Below are 24,024 nucleotides of genomic sequence, written 5' to 3'. Positions count from 1 at the left end.
AACTGCTGGTTGACTTATTTAAAAAGACTATAGAGAAACCATTCACACACACAATTAAGGAAGAAAACAACTACAGTAACAGAGGAAATTAAAAGAATTCTGAGAATAATTCATAGATTCCTATGCAAGTAAATTTGAAAATCTGGATGAATGACTTTTTTATTTTAATTTATTTTTGGGACAGAGAGAGACAGAGCATGAACGGGGGAGGGGCAGAGAGAGAGGGAGACACAGAATCGGAAACAGGCTCCAGGCTCTGAGCCATCAGCCCAGAGCCTGATGCGGGGCTCGAACTCACGGACCGCGAGATCGTGACCTGGCTGAAGTCGGACGCTTAACCGACTGCGCCACCCAGGCGCCCCAGGATGAATGACTTTTTAGCAAAACATAAGTGACAGAGAGTAGACCCAGAAGGAGGACAAGGAGTAAATAGAGAATGTTGTGGGGGGAAAAAAGTGTTCCTCAAAAAGTGCCAAGCCTGGGCAATTCTGTGGGTGAGTTCTTTCAAAACTTTAGGGAACACATAAAGCTGACGTTTTAAATATCTTTCCAGGGCACCGAGGCCAATGGGAGTTGGCAGCTTGACCCACACCACATCCGTATGGGATTGTCAGGGACGTGGGCTGATAAATCCCGGCAGGATTAACTGCATTACTAGCAATGTCAGCAGGCTTCAGTTATCTTGGCAAAGACGGGATGGAGCTTGAAGCAAATAAAATAGCAAGGGAGGGCAAAAGTTCTGCAGGTCTGGTGGGGGGGTTATTGTGATTTTATTTGAGCAGAGCAACACCTTCTCACTAAATTCATATTTGCATTGAAAGTTGGCTGGTTTTATAGCTACATTTCTATTTTAATTTATAAATTTGTTTTGGTTTTCATATAAAAACCATAAGCAAGTTTATACTTCATGTTATGTTTGTATGAACTTAAATAACAGCAAAGGAGAAAAAAGCCAAATGCTGATCTCTGTGAGAATTTTTTTTTCTTTTAAAAGAGGAGGATGTATTACTCAATTTCAGAAAGTCAGCTCTAGGGTGTTAGAAGGAGGAAAGCCAGTGTCTTTCCTTTGAGTCTGGCTTTCTTTGCCTCTTCTCCACGCTGGAGCAGCAAGAGTTGGTGGGAAAAATCAGCACAAACATAAAAAAGAACTGAGGAGGACCTGGGCTGTGTTTGGTCGAGCCTGTTGGGCCCGTTCAGAAAAGTGAAGGGATTCCCTGTAGCTCCACATAGTCTAGTCCAGCTCATGCAACAGGGCTTCCACATGGGGATTTAGAGGCAAGCCTTGGAGTTATAAACGAAGTCGTTTAGTCCTGAGTCCCCTCTGCATGTGGACCATGAAAACCTACAGCAGCAGGACACAGCTGGCCACAGATCTGGGATCCTGGCTTTCGGCCATCTTTCCCTCTACTACCGGCATCCACATCCTGCTTCTCCTCAGGACTCGGGTCCTAGGGCCAGTGACAGAGCTGGAACTAGGTCACTGCAAGCCACACTTGTGGTCCAACCAAAGGGTATTCAGAAACTATGAAGAAAGCAGATTCAGCATATTAGCTGTAGGTCATAACTGCTTAGCAGAGAATCTAAAAATAAGAAGGGACTTCAGAAATCACTTAGGCCAACTTCTCTACCAGTGACCGAACCTCTTCTAAAGCATCCTGATGGTACAATCTCTCCTGAAAACTTCAGAGATGGAGAATTTACTAGTACTCTCTACCACTCTTCAGGAGGGACTTTTGTACTGTTGAAGAGAGTCATTAGTTAGGAAAGTCTTCATATAAGGAAAGAATAGCTGTCAACCTATAATTTTCACTATAGTTTGGTTCTTTAGAGTAGGAAAGACTACTTTTTCCACGTGACAACTGTTCTTCTCCCCAGGTCATAACACTTGACTCCAATAGCACCTGAGATGAAAGGATGTGGTTTCTGGACCTCTCACCTTCCAGTTATTCTCCTTTTAAAGCAGTAGTGCCCACAAAGTAGTACAGTGCATCCACACCAGAACCTCACATTTTAGTTCCAGCTCTTTCTCTCTCATTATCTGGTCAGTTAACACAAGTAAACCTATAATTACAGATAAAGTACTTGTAAATAAGAAAATCAAGCTCTGTGGACCAGTGACATCTACTTAATGTATTTAATGTAGGCAATAACTTTGCGAATAATGTTATAATTTTATCTGTTCCATAATATGATTCGTATATTTCCCAAAAGTGAAGTCTTCCTATACTTGATTTCCTTACCTTTAAAATGAATTGCCACGAGGCGCCTGGGTGGCTCAGTCAGTTAAGTGTCTGACTTCAGCTCAGGTCATGATCTCACAGGTCATGGGTTCGAGCCCCGTGTCGGGCTCTGTGCTGACAGCTCAGAGCCTGGAGCCTGCTTTGGATTCTGTGTCTCCCTCTCTCTCTGCCCCTCCACTGCTCATGCTCTCTCTCGTGCGTGCTCAAATATAAACATTAAAAAAATAAACAAATAAAATAAATTGCCATAATAGTGCAATCTTCTTCTTTGACACCATGGAGGGGTGTACTTATGATTATTCTCAGAGGTCAAGATCGACTGAAAAAGAAAGTCTTAAAAGTTGTTTGAATTTCTTGCCTCATGGGGCGCCTGGGTGGCGCAGTCGGTTAAGCGTCCGACTTCAACCAGGTCACGATCTCGCGGTCCGTGAGTTCGAGCCCCGCGTCAGGCTCTGGGCTGATGGCTCAGAGCCTGGAGCCTGTTTCCGATTCTGTGTCTCCCTCTCTCTCTGCCCCTCCCCCGTTCGTGCTCTGTCTCTCTCTGTCCCAAAAGTGAATAAATGTTGAAAAAAAAAAAAAAAGAAAATGAATTTCTTGCCTCAGTACATTTTTTGTAATGAAAAGTGTTCCATGTCCCATGTCCCATGACAGAGTGATGACTCAAGATATAGGTTTAATAATTATTTTATTTATAAATCTCCACCAACTCTTGCCTGTCATATTATTCCAGGTATCACAGATGGATTATATAACAGTATTTTCACATGTTCATCTGCATGAAAATTAGGGGAAAGAAGAGATGTACAGACTGCATGAAAATGACACCTTAAAGTTCACATCTATAGTGCAGTGTTCTGTAAACATAGGCCTGTGAGCTAGCTCTGTCCAATTGCCATCCAGCTGCATGATTGTGGGCAAGTCACTTCTGTTTTCTCACTTTTAAATGATCTATCATCTGGATTCTCTATCTCATACTCAATTGACTGCATGCAAAAATACCATGAAAATACCATGCACTTGAAGTATGAATATTACCATAAAGTACTTTACGTATTACTAGGCTTCCTCATTTTAGAGTAATACTATTCATAATCAGTGAAAGTCATTTGTTTGCAAGGTGATCTTTTTAAAAGGAATTCTTAGGCATTAGTCTTACTGACAATCTGTTATGATTCTGAACCAATGGCTTGATTCTTAGGGATAGGATATGATAGTAAGATATATAACAAACATGAGTTCTAATTGACAACTGATACAATGAAATGGCTCATTAGTTCTCTGAAATCTAATAATCTATGAGAAATGAGGTCAAATTGAGGGGAAAAAGTCCACCATGGCTTAAGTGACTTAAAATCCAAGTGAGAATCGTGGTAATTGGGAACAAACATTCACCTAAATTGAAGCTTATTTGTATAGAAAAATATATCAAAAAATAATCACTGAAAATCAAATTCCCTGTGAATTTTTAAAAATTAAAATTCTAACCTTTCAGTTCTGAAAAACTGCTTCTTCAGCAAAACATTCAGCATAGACTATATTGCCCTCAACTCAATGTTGTAGCTAGATAGATGGTAAGGTCCTTCCACCAAATTTTTTTAGAAAGAGTCACATTACTTTTTAATAGCAAAATGAGCTTCTCTTGGGCTTCAAAATTCAAGGGACAACCTAGGAGATATTTATAATGATAAATAAGGGAAGACTTTGGCATGCAGAGTAGAACTACATCATTATGAATATCTGGCAAGCTGATCTATATTTGTACATGTCTAGGGTACAGCTAACGTGATTATTACAGGTTTTTTTGGAACCCTGGAGGACAAGGAAAATAACCTGGGAGATAACTTGTAACTTATCAAGTACCATTAATGCAGTCTCCATACTATTTATTACTCTCGTGTAAGTTCCTTAGAACTTTTTAGCCTTTGGGTCCTCTAAGCCATGGATGGAACTGTTTAGGGAGTGGTTACACATATGCAAAGAATTTTCTACTTCAGAAATATTCGTGTTTATCAAAGTGAAAAGATAAATATGACACATGCTGAAAGTGTGCAAAAAAGTTTCTGTGAGCAGCCAATTATTTGGGTACTAATTAGAAAGTATCTTCATCTGAGTCAATATCACTTTTTGGTTTTGTAAGCCTTTCCAGTTCTTCTCCATCCTAAAAAGAAATATGAAATCAGTAATTAATTAAAACAAAACTAGAAATGTAGCATTTGTAATGATTACTAAGGAGAAACCTTACTGGTAAATGTATTTCATTAAACTACAAATATAATCTAGTCAAATGAAATTCAATAAATACTTATGTTCTTAGAAAGTTCATTTTTGACACATAAGGAGATTCACAAAACATGGACAAGCAAGCATCTCAGGGCTTGAATTTCAAAGTTGACAACAGGAACACAGTAAAGAGCGCCCTCTGCTGGTCTTCAAGGGAAATAACTAGTGGTTAAAGAAATAGGTACAGTATAAATAAGCTAGGCTACTATCTAAATTGTTACTTTTTTTTTTTTACCTATAAAGTAGGGCAAGCAGTGTTATCAGACCACTGGAAAAGAATGCATGACTTTTGAAACTATACTCTGGCTGAGATAAGGGCATTTGGGACCCACGCTTCTAATTTATTTTTTAAAGCACATTTATTTATTTTGAGAGAGTCAGCATGAAATGGGGAGGGGCAGAGAAAGAGGGAGAGAGAATCTCAAGCAAGGCTCCACGCTGTCAGCACAGACCCTGAAGTGGGGCTCGAACCCATGAATCGTGAGATCATGACCTGAGCTGAAACCAGGAGGGGGACGCATAACCGACTGAGCCACCCAGGCGCTGCTGATTTTTTCACCTTAGGGATCTGTTGTGCCACCACCTCAGTGACACTGCTGATGGAAGCTCTGCCATGAACTCTAATGGGCAAGAGACTGTTTTCCCAAAGAGTGAAATGTTCATTTTGTGAAGTGCTTGGCATTTTGGGTGTACAGGAAAATTGTAAATTTAAAGCTAGAGGAGTTGGTTTCATCTTTTAAATATATATCTAACTCCTTACTTCAGTCTCCAAAAGATCACTGTTCATCTGTCAACACCATGCCTGACAGACCTTCCGAAAACAATTATAAGCAACTGGAAGAATAATGCTTATTCAGAATAACGACATAAGTAGGTTTCTAGAAAATATTTTTCTCTTACTTATGAAGATAGTTTTGAAAATCACCTTCATAGTGAGTTGAGGCCTACCCTTCTGGCACCGTGTGGTTTACAAGCAACTACAGATGGAAAATCAAGGAGCTTACATCTAACAAGACCTACTAATGTCGAAGATGGTCAACTTTTGTTGCCAATGAGGCATATTTCTCTGACTATGGCAGAGTGGAAAGAGTAATGGAGTGAGACCTCATGGGTTGATCATAGTTTTTTTTTACGTACTATCTATAACCCATTTAGCCTGTCCAAATCTGTTTATTCACTCCACAAACCAGAAAGACTGGACAAGATAACTTGTGTGCTGTCTCCCAGCTCTGTGGCTCTATAATATTCTAAGATACAACTAACGGATAAGGTCCTCGAGGCTCTGATTCACACTCTTTCTTGACCACTGATGGCATTATCACGAGCCCTTGCACACGTAAGTCCAGTGAATGTTTGCTGAATAATTTTTAAAAGTCACAGAAATCTAATATACCCTTTGATAAATAAGCACTGATCGACTTCTTTTCTATGAGCATGAACTGAATCTGGGAAGAACAGGAGAAAGGCAGCATCTCCATAGACTTACCCCACTGGAGCGCTCCCAAAGGCTGCCACTTAGATCTCGGATCCTTTCTTGCCTAGGTGCATATTCCAGACCTTGAGGCTTGCTGGCTTTGTAAATAAATATGGAGAGAAGAACCGATGGTGCTTCTAAGAAAAACTCCAGGGAGGGCCTGAAGTCAAAGACCAGGACAGACACCGCTGTGATGATGACAGTGGTGACCTGGGCCATCAAGACGTGGAACATGTTATCTAGGAACTTCAGAATAAAAGCCACTGAGAGGCCCTGGAATGCAGTCACAAAAATAAGGGTGACTGAAAACACATTGTGGCCATAGAAAACCCCACAGTTCTTAATCTGTTCACTGTTACTGCTCTGAAGGACCAGTGTCAGTCCATTAAAAAGAATGCCAAAGAAATAGAGTTTGCTATTCTGTATGAAGATGCTTTCAGTGAGCTGGTTCCCTTCCTTCAATATCTTTTCATTATAGATATTGGCCATTGAGGAAATAAAACACTGGACTATAATAAGCACATGGCCCAAGCCGAGACGGATGTGACTGAAAATCATAGCTGTGGTGTTCCACTTAGTTTCAGGAAAAGTCCATGCCTTTGCTGTGCAATTGACTTTTCCGGGACATTCGCTTCGGAAGAGAAGGCAGGAATTGGATGGGCTGAAGAAGGCATCATGATGAAATCCATGTCCTGCCAGGTTATGCTGTGAAGTTTCAGTCCCAGCAGTGAGAGCCACAATAGATAAGAACAGAATCAGGAGGGAAGCCCACTGTATCCAGTTCAGGTGCCTCCTGTTCAGAGAGGAAAAACAGGATATTACTACTTTTTCCCCTCCCTTCCCATATTGACTGTTTCTACTGAAAACTCTGACACTTAACTACTTGGATGAATAAACTGTACCCAATTTTTGCTAGCATTCCCAATTCAAGTTCAAAGGAGACCTTTTGGTGTCTCTGCTTCTTAAATTTGGTATTTTTATTCTTCTTTACAATAACTTCCCCTTAATACCATTGCCATTGTAAGTTTCCTTTTAACCTACAGGTTTAACTAAGTCTCTTTTCTACCTCCAGAGCTGATCTTAGATCTTTGTAAAATAACTTTTTATCTTGCTATAAAGTAAGTTATGGCAGGGATTCTCAACCTGGTTTCCCTGAACCTGAATGTGATGAGCTTCAGAAATCTCTAAGTCCTTGCAGTGGGTGCCACATCTATACAGTTGAGTTCCTGTCTCTGCCCCTAACAATCCCATGAGACCCTTCAAAGCTCTGTCAAATTTCAAAGGTGTTCATGAACCAAAAAAGATTTAAGGAGGGAGCTAGCTCCTAGATCCATGACCTAATCATAAAGCATTTTATAGCAAACTCCTGTTTGGGAAGGCAAGGAAAAAATATTTTTAGTGTTTCAGTTTACAAAGTCTTAACAATGCTTTATTTCTTTACTTATTTTGTCTAACCACAAGCTTGTGTAATATAAATGACACACATTATTGTCAATCTATTTTGTGGGTTTATTTAGTTCAACAGACATTTAGTAAGCAGCTGCTGTGTGCCTGGGGAGATAAAGAAGACTTGATCTCCATTCCTAAGGAATTTTAATAGGAGAAGAGCCATGAAACTAAGTAATGACAATATAATGTGTGACAAGTTATACACAGAACAACTGGGGTACAAAGGGGGAGGGAACACTTAAGTATGCAAATGGAGTCAGGTATTGTTTCCAAGATAAAAGGACACTTGAGTTGACACATGAAAAATAAACTGAAATTTGCCACATGAAAAGGGAGTTGGTGATATATCCAGGCAGAGGGAAGAGTCTATAAAAAGGCAACAATATACAATGTTAACTAAGAAAAGAGGAGTAGCTGACTCAGATTGGGGTAGTCAAGGAATAAAATCTTCAAGTTTAAAGATCTATCAGGTGAAGGAGAGGGCGTTCGTGCGCGCGCACGCGCGCGCGCACACACACACACACACACACACACACACACACACACAGAATACCAGAAGCAAAGGCAGAAGTGTAAAGCAACAGGTAAGAAATAGAAGTTACAAGATTTTGGAGCATTTACTGAGCCCCTACCATGGATCAGCAATTTCTGTTCCAAGGAAGGACACAGTACTTTAAGACTGACTTCCCTAAGGTCATGTACTTACAAAAGAGCAAAGAAGGGATCTGAGTGATGGTCTGCATGTTTCTTCCTGGACCAATGACCCTCTTTTTTTTTTTTTTTTAATTTTTTTTTTCAACGTTTTTTATTTATTTTTGGGACAGAGAGAGACAGAGCATGAATGGGGGAGGGGCAGAGAGAGAGAGAGGGAGACACAGAATCAGAAACAGGCTCCAGGCTCCGAGCCATCAGCCCAGAGCCTGACGCGGGGCTCGAACTCACGGACCGCGAGATCGTGACCTGGCTGAAGTCGGACGCTTAACCGACTGCGCCACCCAGGCGCCCCTTCCTGGACCAATGACCCTCTTAAGTATAATGAGTTTTCAAGGTTCATATACAGGCAGATGTGTCTGATTTCACTAATGCTTCCATAGAGCTTCATGAGTGGAGACTGATAAATGCATAGACCAGCCTAGATAGCAGCACCATGTGCACAGTATCATGCTTTCTCATGTATACACTTTCAAAAAGCCAGATGTAGCATTTAGTGATGGGGCTAGCATAGCCCGGAAGGTCCAAAATTGTGAGCTAGTCACATAAATTTCTAAAGGTGTAGCTGGTACACATTAAGTGGTAGAAACCAAATTGACTGAAGACAGGAAAGACAGATGAAAAGTACATGCCCAATTTATAAATATCATCATGAAACTAGTTATTGGACATCCAGACAAATGAGGCAATAACAATCCATAATTCCTATAGAAGTTTTCAATTCTGATAGCTGTAGACTTTCCACTAACATGGACATTGAGAAAAAAATAATCTAATTAAACAGTCTTAAACAAGTTAATCAGTACCACTGCAAACATTCATTCAAGGTAATGTTCTAGAAGATAAAAATTAAGGGTTAGGCTGAAAATGGTAGATTTTCAGCAAAGAAAATAAAGCTTTATAAATTATCCCATAAAGTCAGCTGAGGATAGGTGCTCTTACAAATGACAGTGCGTGACAGTTCGCTCCTCAGTTTAGTGGATGAGACAGTAAAAAACTCACCTGATCCCTCCACTGCCCCAGTAAACCACCTGTAAACCGTTGGGATTGCTGCTCAGAGTGGAACATGTACAGCAAGAAGGCTCCTCTACCTGAGGGCCTCGACTCCCAAATGAACTGCTTGCCCACAGAGAGACCTGGTTCCTCTGTTTTTGCCAGTGACCTCATTATTGTAATTAGATATTTTAATGATTACATAAATGACAAATTATGAGTGAAGGAAAAGGATTGCTGTTTTTATGAAAAGTTAAATGCTCTGGGAAAATTAAAGGCACACTACTCACAAGATAATCTGCCTTCAAACTGGGTACAGGTGAGCTAATTTTAAGATTAGGAAATAAAAATCTACAACAATCTACTTTAAAAGTATTTTTAAGAGGTTGCTCAATTTTTTTTTTTTTTTTTTTTTTTAGTTTATTTACTCATTTTGAGAGAGACAGAGTGAGCAGGGGAGGGGCAGAGAGAGAGGGAGAGAGAGAATCCCAAGCAGGCTTCACACTGTCAGCACGGAGACCAATGTGGGGCTCAAACTCACAAAACATGAGATCATGACCTGAGCTGAAGCCAAGAGTCGGACACTTAACCGACTGAGCCACCCAGGCGCCCCAAGAGCTTGCTCTATTTTAAAGAAACTAGAACCAGGAAGCATGTATGATGTAGATTGAATGTAGCTTCAAGAAAGAAGAGCTACAGAGCACTTGGGTGGCTCAGTAAGTTAAGCATCCAACTCTTGATTTTGGCTCAGGTCACGATCTCAGGGTTGTGAGACAGAACCCCCTCCCCCCAGCCTGCTTGGGATTCTCCCTCTCTTCCTATTGCCCTCCCCATGCTTGCACGTGCACATGCTCGCTCTTTCTCTCTCTCTCTCAAAATAAATAAATATTTAAAAAGAAAGAAGCTAAAACACTCCAATCAGCAAATCCCACACATTCTCAAAGGCCTGAGCTCTTCAGAAGAATGATGAATGGACATTTAGATATCTTAAACTGTTTATGTATTTTTTAAACATGATTCACCACTTTGAGTACTCTTAGTAACTCAACAATTAAGTCCAAATTGTATCAGATAAGAGCATCCCTACCAAATTTGGTGATAGTAAAACAGGGCACAACATGAAAATAATTAAATGGAAAGACTCAGATGACTTTTTAAAACAAAATTGTACACATTTCTTAGTAGCACAGAGTGACCAGTAGCAGATTTATAATGAGAAATTATAAAAAAGAATTATCAAATGAATGATTTTGGAGAAATGCTTGTGCTACCGAGTGGCACTGTTATTTCTCTGCTGATTTTGAAGAGTAAATGTTACCATAACTTCTAAGACACCCATCATCTGTGCCAAAATGTTCTTCCTTGATTTTTTTTCCCCCAACAGCTTTCCTTTGAAGATATCAGAGAAACGTATATACATTTTTTTAGACAAAAATGGTTACCTTTTGCCCCCAGTTCTCAATGTTCAGGTTGATACTACCATTTCCTAAAGACTAATTAAACAATATTATACAACTTCACCAAGCCTTAAACAGCAAGCCAGCAAGGCTTTGAGGGATAACACCTGTGACCAGTCTCCACTGTGGACCAGTGGCTATTCCTCAAAGAGCAAATGCACACATTCACATGGGGTTTCTCTAGAACATATGGTAAGACATTTGGATGGTGATCTTTTGTGTACCGCTTCCAAATTCTTCCAGGTAATTCTTGCATTAGTCACTGGGCTTCTTTTTCCCTACCTTGTAGCCTTATACTATTTGTCTTCATGGGAAAGGTATTTGGTGGCTCCGCTAGAGTCAAGTATAAGACAATGGCTTTCATATTCATATTCACCATGAAAAATGAGTTACTTATGGCAAACACATTAAGAATATGACAGAACTCAAGCTTCTATTCCTGGGTCAAAATTTTATTGCTAAGGGCAAAAGAAGAGTAGACTGAATAACAAAAACCAAACAATATATACCACCAACAACAAAAAGATCAAAATAGAACAAAGTTGATTTTAAAATATAATAATAGGGGCGCTTGGGTGATTCAGTCGGTTGAGTGTCCGACTCATGGGATCAAGCCCTGCATCAGGCTCTCTGCTGAGTGTGAAACCCCCTTAAGATTCTCTCTCTCTCTCTCACTCTCACTGCCCCTCTGCCCTGCTCGTACATTCACTCTCTCTCTCTCTAAAAATAAAAAAGAAATTTTAATTAAATAATAAAATAAAATAAACTGTAATAATAGATAATACAGTACTTGGAAGACATTCTCATAAAAGACAGTATTAGATTAATTATATTATTTTAGCACTATTAAGAGTAGCTTCGGTGCTAATTTGTGACTCAAATGAAGACTCCCTTTGGGAGCTAAGTTAGTGCTTCTAAAAATAATTTAAAAAAATGATTTTATTGTTTGTTTAATATAAATAACTTCAAAGGATTCAAAGCAGATATTAACAACAAAGCAAACACATGTCTAAGAATATTACTGTTCTATTAAGAGGTAAAATATGTGAAAAGGCTTTTTGGAACTTCAGTTCATAACGTTAATTATTATTAAAACTAGCAATAATATAATACTTATTATAACTAATAGTATTATAAAAGCAAACATTTAAAGTTTAACTAGATTTAGATTACACTAGAAATTAACTTCCTTTTCCTCTTTCCTTCCTTCCATCCATCCATCCATCCATCCATCCATCCATCCATCCTTTAGAGAGAGAGAGAGAGAGAAAGAGAGAATCCCAAGCAGGCTCCATGCTCTCAGCACAGGGTCCAAAGCAGGGCTCATCCCATGAACTGTGAGATCACAACATGAGCTGAAATCAAGTCAGACACTTAACTGATTGAGCCACAGGCACCCTTAACTTTCCTAATACAAATAGTTAAATGCTTAAAAATTTAATGGGCCATCTCTGCCCATATATTAGCTCTCTCAGCCTGACAGGGGCAGTTCTAGTTGGTCTCTGCCTCTAACCCTGCCACCCCACATACTCCCTTCTCCATGGTCAAAACCACTTATAAATGCTGCAAAATACCCAGTGGCTCTGCGCACAGACACCGCTTGGAACAAATCTACTTATGAATGGGGACAATAACTCCTACCTCCTGGGGTTGTTGTGGGGGTTAAGTCTAGATAGGCGAAAGGCCCTCGGATCAGCCCTTGGCTCTGAGGAGTCTTTGGTGTGATTATCTTGTCACTGTCAGCTGAAAGCCTGCTCGCACTGTTGTCTACCAACCAGTAAGACCAGCCCTGGATAAGGCCTGAGAGGCCCTTCACCTGAACCTCAGAGCCACAGCTCAGGCTCTGGAGTAAACTTATAAAAAACAAAAACAAATAAAAAAAAAAAAAACAATAAAAAATATTATATACAACTACAGGCACAGCTAGAGCTATCGGTTAATTCCAAACCTAGCAATACATACTTTATATTTTTGCTTTGGAAAACTTCAATTTTAAATTGATACAATTTTGATCTAATACTTACGTCTTGTGTAACATAAGTACACCACTACGTGTACCCATAAACTGTCATTTCAAAGGAAAAAAATTTAAAAACCCAACATGTTTTTGAGACCCCTTTATGAGATGCCCTTATTAAATAATGAGCCTTTCATTATATGTCAGAGCCCATTTTTTTTCTTCCATGGACATGCATCTTTAATTTTATCACAGTAATAAATATAAAGATATTACTATATATATATATATATACACACACACACACACACACGTATATATAGCTACTTAAGAATGTATAGATACCTATTTATATTACTATATATATATATATATATACACATTTTTTTCCCTCAGAAATCAACTTTTTGTCCTATAAAGTGGCTTTTATGTTGATTTTAAAGACTTCAAAACATTTTTGGAATAGCATTCTTTCACTTTCTAGTTGAATTATTTTCACAATTCATAAATTAAATGAAGAACCTGATGCAGAAACAAATTTCAGGGGCACCTCAGTTGGTTAAGCGTCCAACTTCAGCTCAGGGCATGATCTCATGGTCCGTGGGTGGGTTGGAGCCCTGTACTGGGCTCTCTGCTGTGAGCTTTCAGAGCCTACTTCGAATCCTCTGTACCCACATTTTCTCTGCCCCTCCCCAACTTGTGCTTTTTCTCTCAAAAAAAAAAAAAATTCAGTGCACTCTAATATTTAACCTGGATGAAATATAATGTTCATTTTTTTCCCATCTCTCACATCAAGCATTAAATTGAATGCTTCCTCAGGGTAAAAGAAAGTCTTTCAAGAACTCCATATAATTAATGTACTGAATGCATCACGTATTCAACAAATATTTATTGAGTGCCTACGTGCCAAGCCATTCACCCTTACATACACATAAATTATGAAAGCACATAGTATGACATGGCACATTGAGAATAAGAAATTAAAAGGGCAAAGTGAACGTAAAATAAAAAAAAAAAAAAACAATCACAACAAATATAACAAGAAGTTAATTTTATTTTTATCATCAAGTAACAACTTAAACTGGAGTTAAGTGCCCAGATCCCATTACACCTTAGAATATTCTGGCCTTTATGTGGTGGCAGAGACTATTTACTTAAAAATGTTTACTATATTCAAAGGTCCTCCTGGCGACAGGAAACATTGGTGACAGCATTTTTAAAAGCAAAAATCTATCATTCTTATTTATTGTAATTTTGACTAGATTTCTCATGTAAATCTTCTGCCAATTAGAGCTTAGATCATGTACTCAAGTAGTTTGATAAAGAATTTGCCACTCTTTACATCTCCAAACTACAAGTAACAAATGTACTAACAATATTTAGGAACTTCTTGGTTCCCTACTAAAGTATAGAGATTCTGAAAAAGATAAAAAAGAAAAGAAAAAAAAAAAACCTCATGAATTTGTTGAAAAGTTGGCACTGAAAATTAAAGTAACCTGGACAATTATTTATTTATTTATTTATTTATTTATTTATTTTTGAGATACTAAGAAAAAACTTTTCATACATCTAGTTGCAATGATTTAGATAGGCCAGCACTGGAGCTGCTTTCCAGATGGGTTAAACAAGTTGCCCAAAGCCAATTAGGAATAAAATCCTGGCCTTGGGATTCAGAGGGTTCAGTGCTCCGGGTATATGATCTGAAACAAGGCTGTGCCGTTTTAAAGTATGATATATGCTTTCAGAGCAAGTTACTTACTTCAGCACTATCCTGAATAGAAGAGCTGTTGTTATAATGCTAAAATTTGAGAAGATAACAGCCATGGCCTAGAAAGAAGGAGAAGATAGAATTACAATCCAAACAAAGTAGTGACCTCAGAAATCTCCCAGCCTGCTGGTTCACCTGACAAAAAAAGCTTTTTGGTCAAAAACCTGAGGGGTTATTAGGGCAGCTACTTCACTAGAGGATGAAATTCCATTTTTATTGCTTGTTAAATTTATACAGATATGATCAAATTATTGGACAGACTTTGAAAACTTGTTTAAATTCAGCAAATGCCTGTGTAAATAATCTGTATGTGCAGATCAGGGAATACTTATCAACTCTAAATGTTTAGGTCCAAAAATAATAGTGACCTTACTTATGAAGCATACTTTTTCAGGCTCTTAAAGTGCTTTATAGACTTTTAACACCGTTTCCAGAGGTAGAGAGAAGGCAAGTACTATTAGGCCCATTTATACATTAAGACAATAGAGGTAGAGGTTTTTAAGCATCTTTACTGTTACAGGAATTGAATCGGTTCTCCTGGTTGAACTGCAGTGATTCAATACCAGTGATTCAGTCCCAAACTCATACCTGACAGTCCTTGGATTTATTCACATTGCTCTACACACTTAGAAATGTGGTAGCCAGATTTCATAAAGATGGGTTTTTATGAAGTCAGTCATATTTCACATAGAGAGTATTAATCTGAACATGTATATAATTTGGCTCAAAAAGTATGAAATTTCATCAGTGCTCCTCCATATTTGGATCTGACAACATTAAAAAAAAAAATTAAAAACAAATCCTACTCATTTACTTCACTCTACCTTCTTCCTTGCTCAGTTTAAGTTCACTAAACTCCAAAGAGTATTTTTCACTAGTCCTATATAACCAGCAAGCATGGCTACCATGCAGGTAAATTAAAGAAATAAGAGTGAATCCAATAAAAACCAGCAAAAATTCCAAGAATACAACATTGTTGTTTTTCTACTGAATTTTTTATGAGAAGCACTGTTTTAGGAATTTCACTGTGTCCTCTGGAGACAAATGTTTGTGAACCCCTTGGTAAAAGCAGAGAAAAACCTACGGAGAAAAGTAAGTGGCTGGTAAGAAGAGGGAGGACACAGTAGCTCTGATCAACCACAACAATGGAGCGGATGCACCTAACCAAGCAGCCTGGCTGACCTGATGATGAATTTAGAACCTACTTTCCATGCAAGTGCACAAAATAAACAAAACACCAGAGCTCTTTGCCCCAAAATCTCTGTGCGTCTCTATTTAATTCTTTCCAACTAGACTGGGCACAGCAATACACAGAAAATGCCATGTGATTTCTTTTGTAATATCTGTGGTTGTGCACAACCAGGAAGGAACAGCAAAGTAATAAGGTGGAAGAACAAGGAAGCTGCAATCTTGCTTTCATGCTGGGGATATAGGAAAGGGATATAAATTTAGAGCTAATCTAAATGAAGTACAACAAATATGTACTCATTGATGCAAATAATTATGTTGTTGGGTACAGGAATTCTCAGATCTGAAAAACAAAGTGGAAGTAAGAATTTAAGAGAGAACACATTCTAACATTCAAAACACTTACTAATAACATGGATCACATAGCTGAAAGGAACTTCAGGCGATCGATCACCTGGCTCCAATCCCTGCCTTTGGGTTAGTATGGTAATGTTATTCTATTTTACAGATGGTCATCTTAGAGTAGTTGGGCTTGCCTAGTTACACAGCTTCTAAACTGTGCAAAATAATCAAATACCTGTTGTCTAGTTAGTGCTCTACTGATCCTTTTCTTCTTGTCCCACTCTCAAACTGATTTCGCTATACGTAAAAGGCTTCACATGGAGAACTAGGACCAATAAAAATCCTATTTATTATCAAAATGCCTGAATTTATTCTTGAAAGAAACTTAAAATACATTTTGGCAACAATGGCAACAGAAGTCTTCATTTTATAAATTAAGGGAAATAAATACACAAATTCCCCCAAACTGAGTAACAGGTAAAAGCAAAAGCCCAAATTTTAATTCTGATTACTAATGGATTCCTAAAGTGGCATGGAGAACACCAAGAGAGATGAGAAACATCCCTAGTATAAATGCTAACGATAGCATTTATCGTTGGGAGAATGTATTTTCTACCCTTAAAGAACTCGTTGGTTAAATGATAGGACTGACAGAAAAAGAAAATCATACAAACAGAATACATTTACTACATTAAAGCAGGTGCAGGAAAAAGTAGGGCACTGAGTATACAATTTTCTGAGAATGTGGGGCACCTGGGTGGCTCAGCTGGTTAAATATCCAACTTTTGACTTCTGCTTAGGTCATGATCTCATGATTTGTGGGATTAAGCCCTGCGTCGGGCTCTGTGCCGACAGCACGGAGCCTGCTTGGGATTCTGTCTGTCCCTTTCTCTTTGTCCCTCCCCCATCCCACTCACCTGTGCACTCTCTCTCAAAATAAATAAATAAAAATTTTTGAAAAAACACAGTGAGCAGCAGATTGGTAACTCAGTATTCAGATGATTCTGGTGAAACCTCAGGGAGACCACTGAGAGTAATGAGAAACTAACACTGATAAGGAAAATGATAAAAACATTAGTTCTGGGATTCATTTCTCTGTGGTTTTCTAATGCTATTTTCTATCATATTTACTTACAGGCTGAAGGTAGGAAATGACATAGAAGACAATTAAATTATCCAGGAAATAAAGAAAGGCAGGAATGGACCACTTCATGAAATTAGAGAATTCTTTCCAGGAAGCACATCTCAAGTTTCTACTTTGATGATCTTCTAAAGAAAGAAAGACAGCAATAAACAAAGAATATTGATGAGAATGCCCATATTTTTAGACAAAGCAAGTTGTATTTGATTACTGATACAATTCTTTGAAAGAGGTTTTATGAACTTACTTTTATCAGTGACTATTAGCCTTAAGAAATTAAACACAATATAAGATTTCATTTATGGTCTCTCTTTCTTCAACTCCCCACCAGACCTCATCACTGACAATCAGCAACACCCTGAGGAATACTGATTCTCCTAATTCCTGTTAACTTGAGATAGAAACACCACTTAGAACAACTCAGGATACTATGGTTTTATTTACTACTATGAGAGCCTAAAGCAAAGAAAGAAGTTAGAATCCAGAGAAAATAAATCAAGTATTTATGTTGGGATTTTTTCCCCCCAGGGGGAATCAGGAAAAGGAGTACCAGGTGAAGATTTATACATACAGGAGCAGAGAAAATTAAATTTTGCTAATCCTGGTATGAGTTATGATCCCATCTCCAGAGTTCCAAGAACTCAGGAAGGTACTGTAACCAGAGAATGTAAAATAACATGCAAAAATAGAAAACAATTTAAGTCCTGCAAATTCATGAGATTAAGAAATATATTCCACGAACTAGAATCTTTGCACAAACTGACACTTTTAAGAATAAAACAGAAATCTTCTTGGAAAAGACTTTTAAAACTTTGAATTCTGTTTACTTCATATGTGAAGGCAGATCGCAGAACAGAGAAAGGTAAGGCTCAATAAATGGGGAACTAAGATGAAGAATTAATACACAGGAAGAGCCACAAAAGGCTAGATGCTTTAGATTTGAGGAAGGGATGAGTATCCCTGCTTGATAATTGATGAGACTGGAACTCAGAGAAGTTAAAATAATCCCGCCCTAGAATATAGTCTCCAATCCACTCTGCTACCTCCCTTGCAGGAAATGGGGGCTGTTTTTGCAATGTGCTACATATCAAATCAGACAGCAGTGATTTAGAAAATCCTGAATTTGAATAAAAATGAACTTGCTGTGTGCTCCAACAAAGGAACAAGTAACAAGGTAGAGCAATGGCCAAGACATGAGGAAAACTGGGGCTGGAGTCCTGGCTCTGCCCCCTCCTACCTACCACTGCATAACATCTGTTCTTTTGAGCCTGTCCTTGCTTTTGCAAAACATGGGTAACTGTACGTATGTTTGTATCTTAGTGTCCTCATATATAAAATTACTGGGCTAGACTAAATGACATAAAATCTTCCTCTTAGTTTTCCTAAAATGTTTTGATTCTGTGATTTTTAACAAGTATAGGGGCGCCTGGGTGGCTCAGTCGGTTAAGCGTCCGACTTCAGCTCAGGTCATGATCTCACAGTCCATGAGTTCGAGCCCCGCATCGGGCTCTGTGCTGACAGCTCGGAGCCTGGTGTCTGCTTCAGATACTGTGTCTCCCTCTCTCTGACCCTCCTCCGTTCATGTTCTCAAAAATAAAAAAATAAAAATTAACAAGTATAGAGTTCAAGACTTCAAGACTCACCTTTCTTTAAAATCCATAATGACACAAGCACACAGAAAACCAGTTTCACCAATTCTGAGCACACGTTCACAGTAGTTGGAAGATAATCATACTTGTTCTCTGAAATGTAACAGGCACTTTTTAACTATAAATTTTGTGCTATATAATGCTTGTATACAGGTAACAATTTATATCTGTTTTTAAACTTAAAAGCTGGATTTTAATACTGGTTATATTAAATTTCATCCAATTGGCTTTCTTCTCTTGGATTTTTTTAATCAATTCACCTAATGTATTAGCTATCCCTACCACATTCAGTGTTTTATTATTCATGAGTTTCTCATCTTTTCACCCAAGTTGCTGATAAATATGTTGAGGAGGCTAAGGCTATGGGCACAGAAGGCTTTGTGGTATGGCATCAGACATGACCATTATTTAGCACTGAGAGCCTGACTCATCAAAAAGCTATGAATTTAACTGGCGGAATTATAACCCAACTTATGGTTCCTCTTGTGTCATTTGTTTGCCTTGCTACAATCAAAGTAAATGGTCTGTGATAGTCCCTTAACTTGGAATCTTCCTATCTGTTTTGCATCACGGCACATACAGAAAACAGTATTGGTCTGGCACTCTGGAATAAACGGTACGTTGGGGTAAAAGGAGCCAAGAGGCAACTGCCCAGAGCTCTGGCTACCTCTAGGGCTGAGAGGAAATACTCTGATATATCAAAACCCACTGATGAGTTGGAAAGATCACTTATAAGTCAATCTAATCAGAAAATGAGGTTAGGTTTGTATGCCTTGGTCTTAGTTGTTACGTCTATTCCAAATGCTTACAAACAACTTGCTGTAAAACTTTGCCAAGGACAAACATAAACTTTAGTAGGTCCTATTTTAAGGAATGCATTTTTCCTACCATTTGAAACATTTCCTTATTTTCCTTGGCCATGATATGAAAAACCAAAACTGGCCAAGTACAGGGGGACAATGCCAACTCAACACTCTTTCTATCCAGAATACCTTTTTTCTTTTTTTTCCTGTGGTTTCCCTTGACCTTCTCAACCTAAACACAGTCGATTCTTTATTCATTTCTAATCCTTTTGTGCTACCTATAAACCTTTATAACAGTACCTGTCGCATTATATTATAGTTACTTCTTCTGTGTATGTCTTATCCTTGGAATGTAAGCTCCTTATGAGAAACGGCCCATGTCAGTCATCTTGATAAAACTGGCAGTTAATGGTATTCTGCACTTGGTAGGCACTTGATAAATGTTCTCCTGAATTTAATATTTGCCTGTTAAACTTTCTCCATCATTCAAAGCCTAATTAAAACATTTCCTCCTCCCTTCTCTGAGCTTAAACCTAGACTGAAATCACACTCTACTATCTTCCACTAATACTTTGCATTGATCTCTACGATACACACATGAGGGAACATGCACACACAAGAATGGAGGCAGAGGTCTTCAGATTAGAAGTCTCAAACTCTTACCACTGCTCCAGAACTCACTTTGACTTTTATTTACTTTTAAATCATATTTCTCTCATAGTAGATCCCAAACTATGATTCAGCATCATGTGGTACCTCCTTCCACTTAACCTTCTGCTGACACTCATACACCGAATCTACACTGCATTTATCCTTACTGATCTCCCATTAGTCCAAAGAAACAGGCCATAGCCCCAGGATGACCCATTCTCCCCTTTAAAACTTTCCTTTCTCTTCAGGAACTTTGCTTCAGTGAGTATTTCTTCTTCTGGCTTCAGTGTATCTCTTTTATCTTTCTATTAACTGGCTTGCTCCCCTTGGTCTTTAAGGATGCTCAAACTGTCCCATCCGAAAAACAAAATATACGATCCCACCCCTGCCCCAGCTACCATACTTTCTCCTTCTTTCCCTAAAACAGCATCAACATTCATTATCTCCATTGTACCTACTTTCCATTCAGGTCTTCTTCCCAAGCAATCAGGTTTCTGATCCCATCACTTTATTCAAACTACCTGGTCTCTGAGATTACCAAACATCTTTTAATTTCTAATTCCAAAGGGCATGCTTGAACCCCTATCTTACTATGATGTTGCAATTTCCTCTGTCTTCAAACTTATTTCCTTCCCTTCTATGAATCATGTGCATTTAGTTCTCTTATTTCTTTGATGATTCTTTCCTAACATCTGAGTGTCAGCATGCCTCTTAAATGTTGGCTTCCTTGGAGTTGTATCCTTGGCTCTCATTTTCTCATTCTGTGTGCTTACCCTGAAAAAGCCCTCTGGCTCCTACGGTTTTAAATAGCAATTTAATATTCATGTCTCCAAATCTGTATTCTGGAACATTAACGCTCACTAAACATATCCACATGAAGTACTACTTCCTATTTATAAATTTAATTCGTATTTCCTTCATATATGTGATGTGCTAGATAGTGCAGAATACGGCAACGAACAAGGACATAGCTCCTGACTTCACGGAAGGTACCTAACTAAAACTGTTCAATCTTTCTGAATTCTGTCCTATCTGCTTATTCCTACTAATAGCTTCCATCTTAGCTGAGAGCATCATCAATCCACTTAGCACCCAAACAGGAAACCTCTGAGCTGTCTAATATTTCACGTCCTTTAGTCTCTACGTTCAATATTCTCTGAGTCCTGTCTTTTCTCATGTTTAGTATATTTCTTGAATCTATCCTCTCTTCTCTATTCCTACCTCCAAAGCCATGGTTAGTTTTCTTAATCTGTGGCTTGTATTTGCAATAACCCCAACTGGCTACTCTGCATCCAGTCTCTTCCCAAGTCCATCCTCTATTCAGCTAGTGTAACAGTCTCTCTCATTCTGTTTATAATCCTTCAAGCATTCCTTATTCCCCAGACTCTAGAGCCTAGAAAATAAAGTCCCAGTTCCTTAGCGTGGCATATGAAGTCCCTTAGTATCCGATCATTACTTCCCCTCTGCTCATATGCATGCGTTCCTTCCTCCTCTCCTTCAAGTCCTTAAACTTTTTGCTCAGTCATTCTGAAGTAAATGTTCTTACAATCCATCCTGCTTTGCTTTTTTTTTTTAAACAGATCTATTTGATTCTATGGATTGTTGCTTCTGTTTTGAATACCACTGCCCACCTGTCCTCTTGTGGATCAACTTCACCTTCTCAGGGAAGTATTCCCTAATCCCTTTGCACTCCACATCCTCCTGTCCCAGAGAGAACATAGCACTTTCTACATAAAACTATCTCCACACCTTTGGTATAGGGCTGCATTTATTATACTGTACTTTCATGACGTTTCAAATGTACAGCTCTCCTCTAATAAACTGAATTCTTGAGAACAACGACTATGTCTTATACACTTTGAATTTTGTTCCTAATATTTAGCCTACTGCCCAAGACAGAAATGTTAACCGAAGTAGAGACTTATATACACATCTGACTCCCCAAGCAGACCATTAAGGGTCATGATGTCATACTTCTATGTGTCCTGAATAACTAGTGAGAGGCTCTCAATACAGCTTTGTAGAATTAAACTGTTTGTCTAAATCCAAATTCCTACATTAAAAAAACAAAACAAAACACAGAAGACTTCTTAGCTAATAATTTCAAAGATTCCAAAGCAAATAATCTGTACTGCCTCAATGATATAGTAATTAAGACTAACTCACAAATACCAAGTGACCAAATATATCCTCCTATTTCAAAGTAAGTTATAATTACACATATTGCTATAGGTCCAGAAATACCTGTTGATTAAAATAATAGTCAGATGTTATGATCTGTTCTGTAAAGGGTGTGACACTGTATTTAACCCAAATTTCACTCAGCATGAAAAAATTTTCTTGCTAAGGAATAAAAGGTTAAAGAATCAAACTTAAACACGCTTTGCCCTTCACATGAAGCAGAGTACTTGCCAGGGTATTTTCTCTATTTTGCATACAAGGATACCAGCGACAGGAGACGTAAGGTGTGATTAGATGCAAGTGTTCCATATATTCCAAGTCTTCACTTACCTTCATTGGCTGAGTATTTTACCAGTAGGATTCGACTTGAGCTCAAAGCAATGAATATGGTGCCTAGTAGGAATGTATACATCGCTGACAAGGAGCACAATGTGGGATGATCACAGCACTTGCTTTCCATTCCACTGGTTTTTAATGGTCTTAAAGAGAACATATTCGTGAGCAACACTGTTGGTAGATAAAGCATAGTACAAACACCACTGATTAGTGAGGAACAGAAAAGCAATTTTTTAGATGTTTGGCTACAGTTGTATCCAAACCAAGAAAACTGAGGAGAACCAGAGAAAAGGGAAAGAAAATGAAAGTGTCAAAAGTTGGTGGGGGGGGGGGGGGACTCCAAAGAAAGAGAGGCAGCGCCAGACTAGAAGTGCTGCTAAAAGTAGCAAGTGAGCAACTGACATCTGGGGACTGCAGAATTTTGCAGAAAGCCAATTTTAACTTCCATTCCTATTAGCAACTTTGCCCTAGAGGAGAATTTCAGATTTCCCTTCACCTCAGTAGCAGCTCTTCCCTAGAAAGAGGGACAGTTCATTACAATAATGACCGAAAGGGGAATATCTGAAACAGTGTTGTGAATCTGCACCTAACTAGTGTTAAAAGTACAAGAGAGCTTAGAAATCAATGACTCTAGAGTCCTCTTCTGACATGTTGAGGGCACTAAACTCTAGGCTGAGTAACTTGTCTAAAGCCTGCCTGTGTAAGGGATAGCGCACAGGGCCGGGAGGACTGGTGAGAGATGGGCTTGAAACGTCAACACCGACAGCCCACCAGCGCGCAAACGTAGAGGTAAAAGAGACACCTCCCCTACTGAAGGAAGGCAGGTTTCCCTCCAGGCACGGCGGGGGAGGGGGGGGGGGGAGGGAGAAAAGCCTTCTTGTCACACATGCGCAGTAGGGATCTCGAGCGGCGCGCCCTCCCCTCATACGCACGCGCATTTCTTTGCCAGCCGGGCGAGGTTACCTCTGTCCGTCCAAAGGGTTTTTGGTGGAAGAGCGCACATCCTACAGCTGAAACAGTAACTGTGTAGCTCTGCAGAGGCAGCAATAGCTTTTAGGGTCCATGGTCGGGGAAGCTACGGGAGGGAAAGAAAGGCGAAAATCCACAGCCCCTGAACCTCCTATTCCGGAACAAAAAAGCACAACTACGTCAAGACTAGGAAAGAGCGGACCTGGCACCCATTGCGCAGGCGCGCTCAGTGTCACGCTTCCGGAGGGAGGGGAGAAGAGGCCTGAGCCCGCCCCAGCGAGCCCTCTCTCGCGTCACGTGGCGGGAGAGTCCTGTGTCACGTGAGGCCCAGGTAGCAGCGGAGCTACGGCAAGAGAGAGAAGGGGAAGCCGGAAGGGGCGCGAGTGAAGCGAGGGGGAGAAGACAGCTCCCGAGGAGGCGAGGGGTGCGCGTGCG

The 24,024-nt window shown here is 39.2% G+C and overlaps 1 protein-coding gene across 5 annotated transcripts; it reads right to left on the bottom strand.

Annotated features, from left to right (window-relative positions):
• Positions 1–2,908: 2,908 nt before the first annotated feature.
• On the bottom strand, positions 2,909–23,696 carry SLC35A5 (solute carrier family 35 member A5). Of its 5 annotated transcripts, none has more exons than XM_043594180.1 (7): positions 23,584–23,696; positions 22,615–22,763; positions 18,644–18,742; positions 16,995–17,128; positions 14,321–14,388; positions 6,007–6,787; positions 2,909–4,398 (listed from the first exon to the last, which is right to left on the bottom strand). In XM_043594180.1, exons 2-7 carry the CDS (start codon positions 22,742–22,744, stop codon positions 4,330–4,332), a joined length of 1,281 nt encoding a protein of 426 aa, XP_043450115.1. In that variant the 5' UTR covers positions 22,745–22,763; positions 23,584–23,696; the 3' UTR covers positions 2,909–4,329. The 5 variants fall into 5 exon arrangements, with proteins under 5 accessions (XP_043450115.1, XP_043450111.1, XP_043450113.1 ...); XM_043594176.1 differs by having other exon boundaries at positions 22,615–22,791; positions 23,584–23,691; XM_043594178.1 differs by having other exon boundaries at positions 22,615–22,791; positions 23,553–23,646.
• Between the last annotated feature and the right edge of the window lie 328 nt (positions 23,697–24,024).

Source organism: Prionailurus bengalensis, chromosome C2 (genome assembly GCF_016509475.1).
Source record: "Prionailurus bengalensis isolate Pbe53 chromosome C2, Fcat_Pben_1.1_paternal_pri, whole genome shotgun sequence".
NCBI lineage: Eukaryota > Metazoa > Chordata > Mammalia > Carnivora > Felidae > Prionailurus > Prionailurus bengalensis.
This window is presented reverse-complemented; position numbering and strand designations above follow the sequence as displayed.